We start from the raw sequence: 19,313 nt of genomic DNA, 5'->3' as shown, positions 1-19,313 counted from the left end.
TTTAAAAAAAAGCCACCACCAGCGTTTTTCAGAATGCCGCTTAGAAAGCATGTTTTTCGGTGCAGCTTTAGATGTGAAATGTGAACTGCCCAATAAAGTGAAGATTTTGGAAGGTGTAGGGCTATCGTGTCTCATTACGTGGCAGTTAAAAAAAAACTTTGTGATTGAAGCAATGAAAAATAACATAATTTTCTCTTTACCTGGAATGACCCTTACATTCCATTCAGACAGCCAGAGACCAGCAGTAGCAGAGCGACGCAATCTCATTCATTTGAATAGAAGCTTGCCAACTTCCGGCGACACGAGCGAAAGTGACAGTTGGCGAGCGTATGGGCGTGTCCAGCGACGCAAGAAAGTTAAGAAAAGTTTAACTTTATGCAGATGATAAGCGAATTTCAGGAGCGACTACCAATGGGAGCAAAGCAGTGGAGTTCATTCTCTCATCAGTTACTGGAGTGGACGGTACTCATTTGTTTATGACAACCAGATTTAGAAACGCCTTCTTGAAAGAGACGAGCGACACACAGCGAGAAAGTCGCTGGCTGTCTGAATGATCACTTACCTTGGCGTTCTCTTCCCGAAGTGTCCTTTAAGGGCACAGAAACGCTATTTGAACTTCATCCTAAATAAGATGTCACAAAAAATACTATTCCCCTCGCATATCAGCAGTATTTTTGTCACCAGGTCCCCATCAGTTTGTGACCCTGCTGTGTAGCATCAGTGAAAGGGTTTATTACAGGTAACATCTGATGTGAATCTCTATTCTTTATATGCATTTTACAGCTGAGCTGCAGGCAATTTCTGAACGTTATAAAACTGTAATTGTTAGGGTCGGATATCACCCTTTCTAACATCCAACATTTGCGATGGCAGCAAAACCGGCAGATTTACGACAATCGTGACTCACTCTGAACCCAGTAAATACATTAAATCTAGTCAGGCGGAAAATAAATAGCGGTTGTCGGCTTTTCTGATGTACTTACCATGCGATCGCAGTCTTTGTGTAAACAGTACCGATCTGTGGACAACGTGGCTTCATTGACTAACAAATATTCAACCGAAGCCCAGCAAGGATGTTTATCTACCTTTTTGCAGGAGGTTGCAAACATCCATGTCAGCCATTAAAAAGTAAAGGTAACAAACTGGATTTGTGAACATCAGAGCTTGACAGTTTGGTGTCACCTTGGTAATGACATCAGGAGCAGAGTCAGATTAGGACAGAGTTTAACCGCTTACTGCATGTCAGGGATGTCAGATTGTCTTTAATGTGACTGAGCTAAGAGCTCCAAAGACCTAAAACAGTCAGAACACAATGAGAAACTCAACTGAAGTGCCCACAATCTGACAGACATTCAAGGGCAAATTCGCAAAACAAGTTTACCACTAAGGGCGCATAATGTCAGTGCAAATCCACATCTTAGTTGCCCAGTTGAACCAGACACTAAATGAACAAAAAAATTCATTATTGGGTTACACTTATTTTGTTAGTTCCTTTTTTACATTATATGTAAAACTACACTTTTATGCCAACAAACTCCCATTATAATTTAGTATTAGTACTGTAGATGGGTGGGGTAATGGTCAGGGTTAGGGTTAGTAGAATACGTTGACATGCATTTAGTCATTAGAACTTTTAAGAAACCATCACAATAAAGTGTTGGCGTGTATAGGCATAATGAGTTTTAGCGGATTGATTCTAGTGGTAAGATTGCAAATTTCAACTAACTTTAATTTCGAAACCCAATGAGAAGCTACGTTAGCTGCCACAGTACAGACATGGAGTCGTCTGAGACTACGTAGGGACAAAACACGCTTGTAGAGCAGTTTGTCCATTTGGGGCTCCTGTAGAAATATGGCGGCGACATCCATGTAAGGAGACCTGCGGTGTATGTAGATAAAAACGGCTCATTTTAGGTTAATTAAAACAATATATTTAACTATATAAGATCTTTATACACCACTGATAATATAGTTATGTATATTGCATTTCTGTCAAGAGATCCTTTTAAAAGTTACACATTGCACCTTTAAGCTGAGTGTAAATTTACAATATGCATTTGGCAGATGCTTTTATTCTATTTGACTTACTGTGCACTTAATCTATGCATTTTTTATCAGCATTCATGTTTCCTGGGGATTGAACCCATGCATTTTCAATCCATTTCAATGCTTAACCAACTGTACGAGGTTTTTATTACCAACAGGCATCTTTTCTATGCAAATTAGGTTTATAGAAATCAGGCGTGGATGTTTTTTAAAGAGAGATGTGTTTAATTTTTCCCGTTGATAATGACAGCAGTAATTCATCAAATGATAGAGAGTAGTGTCTCAGGGTTTGTATTCAGACAATGTGAAGTCAAGCATACCTAAAATTAGAGGCATGTGTGCAAAAAATAATAATAATAATAATTGGTAGGCGCAATTCATTCTCACTGAATTTCCCCTTTAGTGTTTAAAGCTGACAGAGCAAGTAGGTTTACCTTACAAAGACAAATCAAGCCAAAAAATAGACCCTCAAACGCCATTTATGTTAATAAAATCCACAAAAAAAGTTATTCTGGTAGAAATCCTAAAACATATCCGCATTCCCACCCTGCTGTGATCGCTGAGATTTATGTTTCACCACAAGCTGTTTTACTAAGAGTGAGGTATTACATGTTATTGCTTGTACATTACCATAGAACAGAACACAGAAGGTTTCACCTCGCTCTCTACTGCCCCTGATGAATTATATAATGGCTCGGATCCATGAAAAAAAGATCTATAAAAAGACTATGATATGATATTAGCATTCACATGTGTAGCAATCTCTCTCTCGCAGAGCAGAGGAATCAAGGTCATTTTCTTCCTCAGATCTCACAAAGGAAGAAAAGCAAGACATTAGGAGACTAATTGGAAGCCATATCCGCACTGTGATGAGCATGCTGATCAGTTTGTGCAGACATACGTCACTTTCACTGGAGTTCAGAGCACTAGATTACTGCCATCAGTGAATGTTATGAATAAATGAGCACAAATAACGTCATTAATAGCGGTTCACTTCCGCGATTTAGTTAGCTCGCATTCATATTAGGAGCAAATCTTACACTCTTTTTAGGTAGACTCGGGTGTGGTTTGCGGGTGTGCCCTTGAGTTTAGAAATAGTTTGGTTTACATTATCCAAACTGACCAAACTCGCAGAAAGCATGCAATCATTGAAACAATGTTAAAAATTGTTGATTTGTCAATGTTAATACCATTGAATCAATATCACGTTTGCACCCTCCATTAATGTTGAAAAAATATTGAAATTTCAACAAATCGCCATTATTGTGATCAGTATTTGCTTTAGTTTGGTCATTGACTCTTGACATTAATAAAGCTAAATTTTTATTTTATTTAATTTTTGTGTTTGTATGTGTTTACGTAGAAACAAATGTGCATTGGAAAAGAAAGATGTGTTTCAAAGTTAAGTTGAAACTGATTGTTTTTTGTGAAGATGTCAAAATAATATAAAATTAAGCTGCTTTACATGATTATGTTGATCCATTTGTGACAATTATAATCGTTTTGGTTTGTAAATACACTGTGACAAGACAAACAGAAGAAATGCTGACACATTCAGACATCATAACTCATCCTACAAATCTCAACAATGGTGACAATCATCAAACAAATTCAGATAAAACGATCAACTGCAATGCATGCTGGGAGTCGTAAATTAGTTTAGTACTACGATGTTTCCCAGCATGCATTGCAGCATGAAGCTTTCTTTTGTTGATCGTCACCATTGATGAGATTTGTAGACCGATTCATGATGTCAGAGATAGATTCAGTAATTTAACCTTCTAAATGTGTTTTTGTAATCCTCAAGATAACCGACCTGACACTGCTTCCAACTAGTACTGTAGTATACATTTCTTACACATCTTTAACAGTATTTCATTAATATTATTTTGGTATATCTACAAGAATTAAACTACTTAACATTAGAACTTTGTATTTTATTTTGCCAGAGCAGATGTATTTTATAACACTGCTTCAGCAGCCAAAGAAGACTTTCCATTAAAACACAAGAGTAAAGGGCCCAACTAAAGCAAACAATGATCACAATAATGGTGATTTGTTGAAATTTCAATATTTTTTCAATATTAATGGATGGTGCAAACGTGATATGGATTAAATGGTATTAACATTGACAAATCAATGATTTTTAACATTGTTTCAATGGTTGCATGCTATCTGGGTCTGGCATCAATCGGACCCTCACTTAACTTTGTCGTGTAACTGGACATGCCCATATGGTCGTCAATGGTCACTGTCGCTTGTTTCACCGGATGCCGCCGAGCTTCCATTGAAATCAATGAGATTGGGTCGCTCTTCTACTGCTAGTCGTTGCTAATGTGAATGCAGCTTAAATGTGGTTACCTAAATGAAAAGATACCTGAATAGTCTCCACCATCCTAGCAGTCGCAATTTTGACTGAACATACAGTACGAGTAAAGAATGTAAGGTGGTGTTGTGTCTTGCTTTTATTCGGAAAATGAATAAAACAGTCACTGCCTAACACAATATGCTTGACGCTTTCCCATGAATTACTGCAGACAGCAGGTGCGCCTTAATAGAATTTGTAATAACGTTACAAAGCGCTGTACGGTTTGTACATTTTTTAATCAGTGCACAAGAGGTAGATATAGTGTGCTACATAGTATTTTTCTGCAGTGTCGGAAAAAAATGTTTGAAAATGGTCCGGAGCTGTCACTGGGGAAAATAGGTCCTAATATGTATTATTTTGGTACAGATATGTATATATTTGGTACTTTTTATGTACTAATATGAACTCTTTAGTACCTCTGATGAATTAATATGAGCTCTCTGAAAAGGGGACCCCCCCAGTGACAACTAGGGAACATTTTTTTGCAAATGTCATATTTTCTACAAAATCATATTTCCATGACAGAATTCATTATTTCACATTGGTTTGATTCTGTAGGTCATCATGTCAGTGCTATGTCTCTCATTGTCTCCTTTTCTCTTTTGATGTTAATTGTTTCAGTGAAAACAAACAGATTGACAGCATGTGTTCAGCTGCAACAAAGCAGATTTGAAGAAATACTTGTCTTTGACATCAAGCGGTTTGACTTGAAGACATTTTAATTGTTAGAAAAACAACTTGAGCATTGTAACATTCGAATAAAGAAAGCGTGAGCCATAATATGGTTTCCTTTTGTCGAAAATTTCTTGGTGAAGCAAATATAATAGCCCTGATTAGATGCTGCAGACGTTCATTGTTTCATGCATTTAAAGGAAATAACGTTTACCCACACCTGTTCGATTCATGAAGCCATCTGTTTGCATTTGTAACTCTATTCCTGCCTTTCTCAATCAAACAAATGTGAAAAAAACATTGGATTATATTCCATAAATTACACGCGCTAACAATATCTACATATAATATGCAAGCAATTTGTGCATGGCTTTTTTACCCTGCAACACATGCCGGAATCCCACGTAGCATTGTGTCTAACAGAGATGTCTTTCACCTGCCAGCAATTAGCTGTCAGAGAAGCTTTAGATGGGGGCTCAAAGCACAAAATTATCCCCTAAAGATGCCATCAGACAGAATGAGCAGGGTGACTCAGACATCGTTCCTGGAAAGCATCAAGGTCACTGAACTATTGCCTCTGCGAGATGTAATGTCACCCTGCTGTCAGAACTGTAATGTGGGCATCAGACCTGACTCAAGCTCTGAGGCTCTGATGGTTAAATAAATGTCTTTAGAGATACAGAACAGCTCTCTGAGAGAAACACATTGTAGAACTCACATGTGTCCTTAGCCTCTTGGAAAAGCCATTGAGGCATCTAAAGCATTGAACAATAAATAAATAAAATAGACATTTTGGCTTTTGGAAGTATCTTATGTCTGCCCTACACTTCTAGAAATAAAGGTTAACCCCTAAGCGTTCCAATGTACCGTAGGAGGAACACTGCATTATTTGACAGAAAACTTCATTACAACTCAAAAACCTCTTCTAGGTGTTTTAGCCTATTTCAGGAATGCTAAGTAGTTTAAAGACTTAAACCATTTAAGTCAAATGTTTTTAGCTAATGAAACATTTATTTTGTACCCTATTCCCCCATTTCACAGACAATGCTTAAGGCTAGTCCCAGACTCGGACACATGTTTGAGCAGTCTCAACTGAGAATAACTTGCACTGACAGATCTTAAAATATGCCAGTGCCATTGATTTGTCTCAAGATACACACCACAATACACATCTTATAAGGCATGTTTAAACAGTCCTTCCAAAAAAATGCTGAATGTTCTTGTGATTGTTGTGGGCAAAAATCTTTGATTTTGCGGCATGTTTTTCTTAAAAAATGCGATGGAATATGCGGAATATTTTTTCGAGGTATGCAATGAAATTGCCAAACCTTTAAAAAAAAAATAGTAAGAACTTGCAAAAACTGCTAGAACTTGCAGCTTTTCAATGATGTTCACGTCACGTAATCACGTCACTTCATAACGTTCCCATGGCAACAATAGACATGGCTGCGCTTGTCTGAAGTAAATGCAACATTTTTCAACTTTCTGCTTAGATATATGTGACTTTTTGCTATGAAAATGTGTATAAAATCATGCAAGCCCCGCATATTTTGCGCGCGGAAATCTGCAATTTATGTGGCAAAAGTGCGGCTTATTTGAAAAATGCGGCCCCCGCATAAATATGCAGACTTCAGCGGATTATGCATTGAATCGTGCCATCGCAAAATCGCGTTTTCCTGGATGGACTGTTTTTAAAAGATGCTTAAACATCTTAATTTACCCAAGGCCTAGTTCTGTAGTCCTAGTAACTTGAGAAAATTCTTCCCTGCCAATTCTTCTAACACTTTATTTATTATGACTCAACTTGTATACTTAAATGTTCTGATTTCTTTGTATAAATTCAATATTTGGCCGATAACTATTCTGAATTGCACAGCCGATATTATGCACAGCTATTTGATGTACTACGGCTTTTGATCAGTAAGTCCTTATCAATCTGAAATCACTGTTAGTTTGATTCGTTTATAACATGCATTCGAAAAAGCAACACTCTTTAAACATAATCATTATACATATTCTTTATTTCCATGAAAATACCTGAAAAGGTTTGAAGAACAGCAATATAAATATATGCTTAAGACATTTCCTGGAGATGCGTGTGTAATGGTTCTTCTTTTGCAGCGCATATTGACTTTCTGCATGAGAGCGCCCTCTGGCTTTGGAAGTAGTGGCTTTTCAACGTAATTCATTGAGAAGCATAGCAAGCATGGTCGGCCGATTTATCAGTTCACCCCTAGTATATTTGTATGATGTTGTCTCGTTCAATTGACTGCATAAAGTTTGAATGAATCTCTTTTGGCGATAAATGATTTAAAAATAGCTAATCCTCCTGTTTAAGTCTCGGTTAGGTAAAACTTCAAACAGTTACTTTAAATAAGAAGCAGGCTACCTAATGCTTTTGTTTTTTAATGCTTTTGACCTTGTATGGAGGATAACAGAGAATAATATTTTATAATGAAATTCGCAGACACACGCAGAGGGAAGCTAAGGGTTTATAGCTGTGTGAAAGTGATGGAATATTGAGCGAGACCTGTTTTTCTCACAAGCAGCGGAGGAGAGAAGCTGATTTTCCCTTGAGAATCGACAGTATGTTTTGTTGTACAAAGAAAAGGCAGTTTAATGGAAGTACAATTACCCAGTTGTGACTTTTCATTTTTAAACATGAATGATCAAAATTAAGCTCTTTTCTTCAGAAGAAACAGCAAGAAAGTATGGGAACAAATGGGAAGAACAAATGCACTGGGCCTTAATCATTTACAGCAAATAAAGGCCATTCAAACTTCTAACACCTAAGAAAGAAATTTAAATACTTTAGTTATTTTAAGAGTTAGACTTTATTACAAATAATAATATTTCTGTCTGTAATGAAGTGACCAACGACTTTTGTGACAGCCCAGTTCATTCGTTTCTGAAGCATTGCTGCGGATACGCTACAGCCCACCGATGCCTGTTTTATATAAGGGCTTCATTTATCCTGCTGCCCCATTTAAGTTCAGACCAGGCCCCAGTGCACCTCAAACTCATAATAACTCGGTGGACTGATATGCTATGTAGTAATGGGCTATTAAGAAAAATAAGCATGGCTGTAATTTCTGCTAACATAGAAGCATGAGGAAATTAAACTGAATATGTACGGCTATGTGTGCTTTTCATAGCATTGCACATAAATCTTTAAAAACATACTATGCTTTTTTATGGCAAAAGTTATGTGCAATAGAACCAGCATGCTTTTTTTGTTTTGCAAATGTGAATGTAATAATTATAAATGTACAAAATGTCGCATGGCACTAACCTCGGCCCATTACCTTACAACCTATGAGCGGCATTTCCGAGTGTTTTATGTTCCCCTCCAGACTTTGATAGGCAAAAATTGACTGGCTTACTTAGAATTGATCTCCTTTATAAGATTTTGGAGGCTGAGACCGCAACAACACAACTCGGCCTTGTTGAAAGTACCCACCGGAGTACAATAAGCAGCACTCGCGGTGCACGGCATCAAGACAAAGAGGTTAAGGCTGAGTATTTATGACTCCGGGTTTCGCCGACGGCGAGAGCGGGCGAGAAATATGCTTTAGAGCTTTGATGACAACAGGAGTGGAGGAAACAGTATTTTATCAGAGACAAGCTCCTGTACCGCACTTCATTCTTATTCTGAAAAAGCTCTCGCACTTCAACAGGTTACCAGCTATGCATTACGAGTATTATGTACATTACATTACCTGCTTGGCATTCAATAAAAAAGATGTTGGGTTTCTCGTCTTTATCGTTGTTATCTACAAAACAGGGGTTTGAGTTTTTATGCTGAATACACCCACAAACACAAATGGCAATGTATAAAATTAATATTTGTTTATGCGTAATAAAGTGGGATGACTCAAAGAACTGGGCTGACTCGTAAAAATGTAACAACGTGAATAAAAATCTGTCATGGCTTTAATTGCCAGGCTTGTTTCAGTATGTTGATTCTTGGAAAGCTTTGAAAACTGTCTTACTCAATTTCAGGGACTGCTCAATTCTGCATTAATGTCCAGGGAAAATGTGATGTCTTTGGCTCGACTGTCTTGTTAATTGAGTGAACTTTCTTTATCTTATTATACCAGTGTTGAGAAATTTCTGATCGGAGTCCTGTCACTAGTCAGCTTCTCCAAAAAAGACATAGCACAGCACCCTGTCGCTGCTATTTAATTCATCTTTATATTATCTGTTCCTCTGGAAGCCACGAAACTTTGCCGCACCTCTAAGTTTTTTCATATGTTGCACCAGGTTCATATTGCTGCATGTCCACTAGATGTATTAGACATATGAGGTGTCATGACACATTTTGATAAAAAAGTAAATACTATCAAAATAAGCAGCAGACAGTTACAAACATCTCTTCATGTACTATTTTGCGCATGATTTCAAATGACATCATACAAACTAATTTGGTAGTTTTTTCTACATTTAACTCTTTCACCACCATTGACGAGATATCTCGTCAATTAAGAGAAAACGCTTCTCCGCCATGATGAGATTTTCCTTCTTTCCGCAATACCGCTATTAAACCTTCCGCAACTTTTTAAACCCGGAAGTATTGCCCTATGGCAAGCGGCTGCATGTCCGTGTCTGTTTTAAAGATCGCTCTGAATGGGATCTCTATGAAAAGTCTGTCACAAAAATGGAATTATCTCTGCTTTTTGCTCAAAATGTGGTGTTTTTGCAGAAACCTACCCATATTCAAAAGCTGATTACAAAAGAACCACTGAAGGTAGGATGAAACTTTTTTTTGTTTGAAAGCAGAGGGTCTGTTCTTTCATTTAGTATATTGGAACATTTTCTGGAAGGCATTAAACTTTGGTGAAAATCATGAAAAACGCTGGCGCTGGCTGGCAACTTTTTTTAAAAACGCTGGCGGTGAAAGAGTTAAGGGGAACATGTTCATTACCGCAACGTGTCCATGACTGGATTTGGGTTATTTGACATGGAAATATTTATAATTAAAAAATCTAAAAAAATAAAAAGCTTCAGTGCATGTTATACTATAAACATTTATAGTAAAGAAACATGTGGTATTTGGTGATCATTGGTAACTGTAGAGACAATAATAAGGAATATAAATGTGTCCAAGACCAATTTTCTCATCCTCCGCAACAATTTTCAATCATTGTTTAGACCCTCAAGGAACAAACATTTAAAAAAAATTGTTGCAAGGGACATAATTGACTGTGACACTCAAGATGGCTACCAGGTAAGCAGTTCTTTTTTTTTCTCTCCAGATAAAAGTTAAAATTTTGTTTGTCGTAATACCTAGACATCTTTTTAGTTCTCACTACGGAAACATGAGTTTGTAAATGCATATATTTAATGTAATATCGTGTTGTGGTAATGATAATATTTGATAATGATAATCTAAAAAATGTAAATAATTCTTTAGGAAATATTTTTTTAATTCTCTAAAAACAATGGTTATAGTAAGTTCAGACCTTAATCTTATATGTGCAAAAAAAAGCCTTCTAAATCTGGATTTTCTGAGAATCACCCATGTTTGTTTTTTTCTCTTTTTTTGACGCAAGATTTTAAAAGTTACAAAGCAGACATATTCACAAATGTGGAGTAGATTTGTGCCGTTCATAACTTATTTACAGTCATATGCACAAACGTGCTGCAAGCCTAAGCCACTTATGCTGTCCTTGCGATTTAATAAAACGCAGCCAACTAAAACACACAATTGTATTTTGATCATTCATTACTGCCCCTTTTGTAAGTCACCACAACGAGCACAATCTATCCTGACAGTAAAGACATCAGACGTTCATCCACCTTAGTCACACGAGCATGAACTGAAGAATATACTCCAATAATGTTCAGTGTTGTCTGCTTTGTAACCTTAAATAAACCCGCATCAATACAGAAAAAAACACCTCCAGTGCCTCTAGTGGACAACCGAAATATGTAGAGATATGTAAACGTATTTCAGGTTATGCAGAAATATAGGCAGGGGTACGTAATGCCAATAAGCCTGTGTAGCAGCAATCATAATCCACTTACAGATATAAAGGATGGATAGAAGTCATGCAGTACTGTGTGTTCTGGAGGGTGTTCAGAGAAGATAACCAAACAGGTTCGTCCCGTGAAGTGGGAAAGCGCTCATTTGAATACATTATACAAGTGTCCTGTTTTCTCATTGAAAACGAAGAGCAAAACAAGCCGAAGGGCAGAAGGTTCACTTTCAACATCCGTGAACTGATTTATCTCCTCTGTCCTGATTAAAAAAGTTGAAATTTCAATTATAATGTTTGAAAAGATAACAAACTACTGACATGATGATGCCTTTCACTTCAAAGAACTTCATGTATCTTGCATTGCATTAAACTTAACTTTTGGAGAATTTGGGGTGATAATTATGTTCTCTGTTATTTAGATGCAAAGCAGTTCATTACAGGTATAATGAATTTGCCAATCCTATTTGCATCTGATGAAAAACTGCAAAGCTGGGTTATAATAGATCATTTCAACTATACGTATATATCGTCCGCCTTTGCTTTCAGTCTGATTTCCGACGTTAAAGTTCCTCTGTGGCATTGCTTGTGAATAGCTTGATGTTTTGCTTATAATTAGAAAATAAATCAGACTTTACCTGCAGGCATACTTGGCTCAGTCAGACAGCTGTCTAATGCGCAAATAAAGGCAGATCACTGTAGCAGAAGCTCTATGTCACAAAAATGAATCCATTTAGACACTTCGAAACTGAAAGGGAAAACTGGCAGACAGTTGCACAGACTTTGTTCATATTCTACTCCCATTTAAAGAAGCTGTGTGGTTTTCAGTTTAAGAGCAGTTAATGGATGGGTTTCATTGTCAGAAACATGGCAGGTTGTAATTGGAGAGTTCGGATGCAAAAGTGAATCCTATTTTTTATCAGGCTTATGTGTTTATTTTACTTTAATGGCATTGAAAAGGTTATTAGTCAGTAATTTAAATGCCTTATTTTTACAAATGTCACTTTTTTCTATTGGTATTGGTATTTAACAAATTTTACTTTCTTTCGCAGCAAAACCCTCTAAGTGCATGCAAGCTTTACTAAATTACTCATCAGGGGTCGCTGTGATTATTGTAACTGTCACATCAGGTTGTATTCAAGTACTAGCACTCACAAGCGACTCTAGTGCACTTAGAAGAAAACATTAGTGGATTATCGTTTAGTGGATTCTGTCAACAAAGCAGTATTTCTTACTGACCTGAGGCCAGGATTAAGGGGATTTGAAGCAAAGGTTTTCGATAAACATATAATACGTGCTAAGAGCATTCGGTCAATATCATCATCTTATATTTGACGAAGGTGGCAATGAGCTGCTTTTGCATCTGAGGTTCTCGTTACTTTTATAATCCATCTGTCATTAATATTTCCACCATGTTATACATCCATTTACTTGTTCATTTGCTGAAACTTGTGCTTCAGTGATGATATAGGCCAGGGGGTTTCAAACTGGGGTCCGGGGACCCCCAGGGGGGCTCCTGGTGTTTTTTTAGGGGGTCCCCAGAAAATTTCAGCAAAAGAAATAAATAAAATGGTTTAAATTTTTGCTTTCTAGTGTGTTTTCCTTATTACAGTCTTCTTCATCTCACTCACTGTGGTTTGTATATCCTTGTAAAGCTGCTCCAAATTAAATCAATACATCCAGCATTATATTTGTTATGCATAAAACATATAAATTGCTATATATTTTAGGTAGGGGGTCCCTCACAAATGTTTCATCATATTTGGAGGTCCTTGGCATTATAAAGTTTGAAAACCCCTGATATAGGCTACTATATAAATTCATTTATATAACAAAAAAGTTTCCCATTTTCATCAGCAGAATGCATTGATTTCTTTTGCTCATTTGCTTTGTGGTTTGCATGTGCAGGCGTATCACAGGATAAAATATAAGAAATAAGTACAATGATTCCCAGAGGGGTCAGTTTTATGGTGATAAATCCACCATGCGCACTTGCTCATTAAACAGATCTAATTCTGTACAAACACATTTGAGAATTGCAAGCCACGACATGTGTCATATTTGCATAAGGAATCAGTGCTATGTGTGTTTTTCTTAAAAAAACGACGCCTCAGCGGGGTTGAGTGCAAAGGTGACATTTCTCTGGAGACTGTGCCTTTAGTCAGTTATATGGAGCACGGATGCCGTTAAGACCTTGTTGTGAGACTAACCGAGCATGCTTGTGTGCCGGACGCTGCCCATCAGCTTCTGCTCATAGAAATTCAATGAGCTAATGTGCAATATGAGAACGTGTTTTGAAGAAAATAGCCTCATCCTTTTATCTGACATTTTAGGAGGTCTAAATTGTCCATAAATTTGGCCGTAATGTCATAAATGCCAGAGTGAGGATGAAAAGGGAAAAAAGAAGGCTCGGATTCACTAAATGTGCCTTGAATAATGAGAGAGAGAGGGAGACTCATGAAAGCAGTGCTGCATATGGTTCAGTATTATGTGTGCATGTGGGGATTGGCCAGTAGGTCATTGCCTTTTGATTTGTTGAGAGGCACTTGTGGATTTATCTTATTAATGAACATAATATTAAATGTTCTCTTTTGTTATCGTGGGATGAGAGCAAGTGTTTTGCAGATCCAAGTGTGATTCACAGAGTAATAAATGCTGTACTGTAGAATCGTCATGAATACACGATATTAAACATTTATAAATTAATCCATGCACTGCAACTCGCTTTATGGACATTCTGGTCTGTTTTGGAAATAAAGCAAAATAAGAATAATTGCAAGTTTTCCTAACATGAACTAGTCACATTGGGATAAATAAACAGGCGATAGATAGGCATAGTGCTAATGGGGTCTGTGTTGTATATTTATTTATAAAAATTCAATCCCTTCATTGACATTTTAGACTGGATAACTTGCAATATCTAATGTTAAAAGCAAAAACCGACACAAAAGATGTGTTGATGCTTTTTAGATATGATAAATGTCACTTTTCAGCGTGATCTCATTTGTATTCAAAGCTATCCAGTGGTTCTAACACACATTTTTACATTTGAATATAACGTATGAATATTTTTTTAATTCATTTACATAATTCATGCTGTTCACTATGGTATCTAAAGACTGGTTAGATCTATGTGACTACCCACACACAAGTCAAAGTAGACTCAAAGTTTTAAGTCAAAGTAGAACGTGCATTAATTTATTAAACTCTTACAACATCAACAGCGTTTCACTTATATTTTATTTTTGTAGAACGCTGATGAATATTAGATTAAAGGTCATGTTCTTCCTGATCCCAGTGTAATGTTGCTGTAAGTAGTGTTGTAGTTCTCGAGACCGGTCTCGGTCTCAAGACTGGTCTGAAGACCACTTTTTAAAGGTCTTGGTCTCGTCTTGGAATCGACCGCATTTTTACTCGATCTCGTCTCGGTCTCAGACAAAGAGGACTCTGAAATTTATTTCAAGACCGGTCAGGCCCCCAACTGATGGCACACTGCAAAAAATTATTTTCAAGAAAAAAATTCTTAGTATTTTTGTCTTGTTTTCAGTAAAAAATATCTAAAAATTCTTAACCCTTATGTGTTGTTTGGCCATTTTTGCAATTTTTTTGTAATTTGGCCACAACTTTCTCTGTGTTTCAGCAAATGGAATGATTTTTGGTGACAAATCTTATATTTACACATTTTAAGAAAATGCTTTGACATTTTTCAAAAACTTAACAATATACCGTGGGCAAATTTACTACCCTTACATGTTGTTAGCGGCCAAAAAAGGACACTAAATTAAACTGCTGTAAAAATTAATCGGATGAATTTTTTTCACATTTTTTTGCATAAATCTGTTAAACAACCTCAGTTCTGATCAAAACTACCAAATGTTTATAACAAAATTTTTTGATTGCAGAGCCATGACACCTTATTACCATGCATTCTTGGCCGCTAACAACACGAAAGGGTAGTGAATTGGAACAAGGCACAAGAAAATTTTTCTTGAATTTAGTGTTTAAGAAAAAGGTTCAAGATTTTTTTTTCTTACCCCATTGGCAGATTTTTTTGCTTGTTTTATGCACAAAATCACTTACATTTTATATTTTTGGTCTAAAAACAAGACTTTTTTTCTTGGGTAGTTTTGCTCATCAAGAAAAAGCATCTTAATTTAAGAATTTTTAGATATGTTTACTGAAAACAAGACAAAAATACTAATGATTTTTTTTTCTTGAAAATCTTTTTTTGCAGTGCACATCACAAATTAATTTTTTATCATTAATTTTATGCAGTTTATTCAAATTATGATGTTGGCATTGTTTAAGCATTGTTTAAGTTTCTCCCAATGACAGTTTTTCAAATTTTATTACTAAAAACCCCTGCATTGTGTTAAGTGGATGGCAAGCCATGGAAAGACAGTTCAGAATAAATGGTTAAGTTGATTTCAGCTCTTTAGTGTTTGTTCACTTTTATTTGCTTATAGACAAAGATAAATTTCCACATATCTGCAATGCCTTTGATTATTTGATCAACTTCTCTGATGGCACACACGCACGCACGCGCACACACAGTAAACACAATCAAAGCTTCAAAAACACAGAAAGAATTGGAGCTTTAAGTTAGGCCAGAAAATCTAATAACTTTGATCTATAAATAAATATGCCATTTACTGATATTTACTACGACTGTGGTGGTTTCTTTGTAAAGATGGCAGCATTTCTATATTGCATAAGTGTATGCAGTACGTAACAAACCTATCAATGAGATTATTCGGCATTTTTACAGTTATTTTGTGTGATTTACTGATTTAGTAATTTAGGCCTAGTCCTGGCTTAAGCTAATCCCTGTCTGGGAAACCACACCAGGGTCAGTTTTATTATCCTGCGAAAAAAACCCAGCTTAAAATAGTTTGCTAAATTACAAGCTGCATTTAACAAAGCAGCCTACACCATTTAAACTGAGCTTACAAACATGATTATGTACAGACCACTCCATTAATCTAATGTAAAATTGCTCTTTTCTCCTTGTCATTATTTCAGTCAAATGGAGAGGCAAGCATAAATAAAATGACAGAGTAAAACCTTGAGGTCTATAGAAAAATAGCCGAAAAACTGTTAAACTGAGCTCAGCTGAGAGTCTGGTATAGCATTAATGTTATCACTGTGATTTGGTCATGTCTGTGTGGGCCGCTTGGGTCAGCGCTCTCAGGATCATTGCACACTGTAATGGCCTGGGACACCGGGGTGGGCATTGCATTTCGCAACACTCGTGACACCGGTGCAAAGTCTTCTCTATGGGCTCAATATGAGAAACACCAGGCATCGGCTCAGATCTAATGTTCCCATTTCTCTTCGTTTCTGAAGAATACTAATGCCTTTTTAAGTGGCCCAGAAAATTCAGATGGGTTTCCAGAACATACCCCTCCATTATATTTGATAATAGTCCTAATGTTTCTCTGGTTCAGCTCGTGTTGTAGTTTAAAATAGAATGAGGTAGGCAATATTGAGGTTTTTTAACTGAACGCCATCGTTCCAAAGACGTTCGCTCGACAACCTGTCCTAATTTCGAGCTGTGATCAATCAGTAGTACAAAATGATTGTCAAAGTTTTAATAAGCCTCTACATCTCCCATCTACAGCACCGTATACTGGCATTATTTAGTTTGGTGATCTGTCAGGTGATTAATATGATTGTCACCGCAACCTTTTTTACAACACCCGCAGTCAGGCGCTCAATAATTCATATACAGCTCTCCTATCATGCATTCATATCACGAACTGACTCATCTCACTCGATTCAGAGCTCATAACAGCTCAATATAGTTTATTTCCCTTCTCCTAAGGTTCACTGTAATATTAACCATAATACGTTTTGTTTCCCTCTCTGTGTTTCAGACGAGTTCAAGGCCTTTCTCAAGAAACTGCCGACGGATCATTTTTTAAACACATCCGCTATCTTCAAGTTGTGGACGTCAGATCTGGTCCTGCAGAGACGTTATGGTCTGCTGGAGACCAGCACTAAAGTGGTTCTGGGAAAAGCCATCAAGATTGTGCGCAAGCTTTTTGCTCTCAGCAAGCGCTGTCCCACACAGCCAAAGATCAGCCTGCCTAGAGAAAGGTACAATGCCACCCATTCCCTCTGATGTATGTAGTTCAAATGAAAGGAAGTACTTATCATTTAAGGTATCTGTCGGCGGAGGTTCAAAACTGTATGTGGATATTTATACTCTGGACAGAAGCTGTATTGAAAACCTTAGGTCTTACAATGACAAAGGAATCATTACAGTTTCAGTTCATGTGGATTCAACTTTAACTAAAAAGTAGTTAAAAACAATCAGATGTTGTTTTAAACCTGTATGCTGCACTGTAAAAATGATTAGTGGACTTTACTTGAAAAATTGAGGAAACCCATTGCGTTAAAAAATGAAGCAAGCAATTTTCATACTGGGTTATCCTCTGGTATGCAAGGTTATTTGACGTATGTTGTTGCATGCAGTATGTGTACCTGAAGATTACGAAACAGTATGGAAATTCTTACTTAATTTTTTAACTCAGCAGCTTTCCTCAAATTTTTTACACAAAGTCAAAAAATCATTTTAGAATGTCATTTTAAACCCGTGTGACACATAAGGTCACATATGTCAGGACAAAGGTATTAGAAAAACACATACAAATTTACATTTAGAAATAACTATATTTTAAAATTATTATTATTATTTTATGATGATGCTCACATGCCATCAAGGTTGATTAAATATGTAATATTTCTCATTCTTTGGCATAATTGGCGGTTACACCATTTGACATTTTTAGGTCCATTCAGTCTTAACCTTTCATAAAAATGGTGCAAATGTAATTTTTTATTGCATAAAATTAACATAAATACACTGTGCATTGAAATAAACCTGATACGTGCTTTTAAAACAAGGTTTTTTTCCTCATCTTGCCAAACCGTTTCGTCACTGTCACTGAACCAGCTACAAACTGTAGAGATTCTTTAGACCCAATGAACAGAAGTCCGCAGCTTCTGCGCAGATCTGCCTCAGAGTCTATTGCTATCTGGGGAAATTCTCCTTATGTGTTTCAAATAAAAAGCAGCATTGAGGTTTTTACTGAACAAAGGGTTAGTAAAAGGTTAAACGATGACACAAATGTAACTTTTAGGTGAACGGTTCCATTAACAATTTTTTTTATTTTATTTGGCTTTGAGTATTTCATACTGAATACAGTAATATACTGTAATATAGTCTGCTGTGGCCATCATGCATTTGTCTTTTTCGTTTGTGCCTACACTTTTAAAAGTAAAGGTTCTAAAAATATTTTTCACAGTGATGCCCATCGTTTAAATTCAAAGCTTCCTTAAAGAACAATTGAATAGTTCAGATGCAAAACCCTCTATGTGCGTCTGTCGTGCTTTCTTGTAAATGAGCATTTTTTTATCAGACTCTTATGTTTAGGTTCCGTAATTTAACTTTGATGGCAATGAAAAAGTTATTAGTCAGTAATTGAAATGCCTTATTTTTACAAATGTCACTTTAGCCATTTCATGTATAGGCCCATTTAACAAATTACAGTCTTTAACTGTAAACTTTCTTAGTGCATGCAAGCTTTTTTGGCAAAAACCGCCCCTTAAAAAAACACAAGACTTACAAAATATTTAACCCAGGGCTGGGTAACTATAGGAAAGAACACATTTCTGGGTTAAAATGACCCAAATAATTAACAACCCATTATTTGGGTCATTTTAACCCAGAAATGTGTTCTGTCCTATAGTTACCCAGCCTTGGGTTAAAACTAGTGATGCACCGATGTATCGGCCACTGATATTTATCGGCCGATTTTTGATGAATTTGAAACCATCAGCATATCGGCAATAGCACGAGAAAGGCCGATACCGATTGTTTATTAATTAACTGCATAAAGAAATCCATTATATGTAAAAACATTAGTTAATGTTGTTAATAAAATAAATGCTGAATAGCATAAACCACCTTTTAAGGTTGTCATGCTGTCTTCTTATATTTGTTTTAGCTTAATTTATGCCTCTCTTATTATGTTGGTCAGTTGAATGTTAATTAGATCCAATCCATGTTCAGTAAAAATAATTTGATGCAGAAATAAACTAGCTAATAGACCAACTGTATAGTATTGTATACAAGTGTTTAATATCGGTATCGGCACCGGTATCGGCCAGAAGTTGTCTGTTTAAATCGGTATCGGCCCAAAAAAATCCTATCGGTGCATCCCTAGTTAAAACCCCAATATTTT

General features: G+C 36.4%; 1 protein-coding gene across 1 annotated transcript in view; it reads left to right on the top strand.

The window, feature by feature from the left end:
• The window catches only part of brinp2 (bone morphogenetic protein/retinoic acid inducible neural-specific 2), a 118,427-nt gene that overhangs the window by 94,903 nt on the left and 4,211 nt on the right, over positions 1 to 19,313 (top strand). Inside the window, exon 7 of the mRNA XM_065276607.1 lies at positions 16,941 to 17,163. Coding sequence (XP_065132679.1) covers positions 16,941 to 17,163 — 223 coding nt within the window. The remainder of the gene's footprint in view (positions 1 to 16,940; positions 17,164 to 19,313) is intronic.

Source organism: Paramisgurnus dabryanus, chromosome 6 (genome assembly GCF_030506205.2).
Source record: "Paramisgurnus dabryanus chromosome 6, PD_genome_1.1, whole genome shotgun sequence".
NCBI classification, from domain to species: Eukaryota; Metazoa; Chordata; class Actinopteri; order Cypriniformes; family Cobitidae; genus Paramisgurnus; species Paramisgurnus dabryanus.
This window is presented reverse-complemented; position numbering and strand designations above follow the sequence as displayed.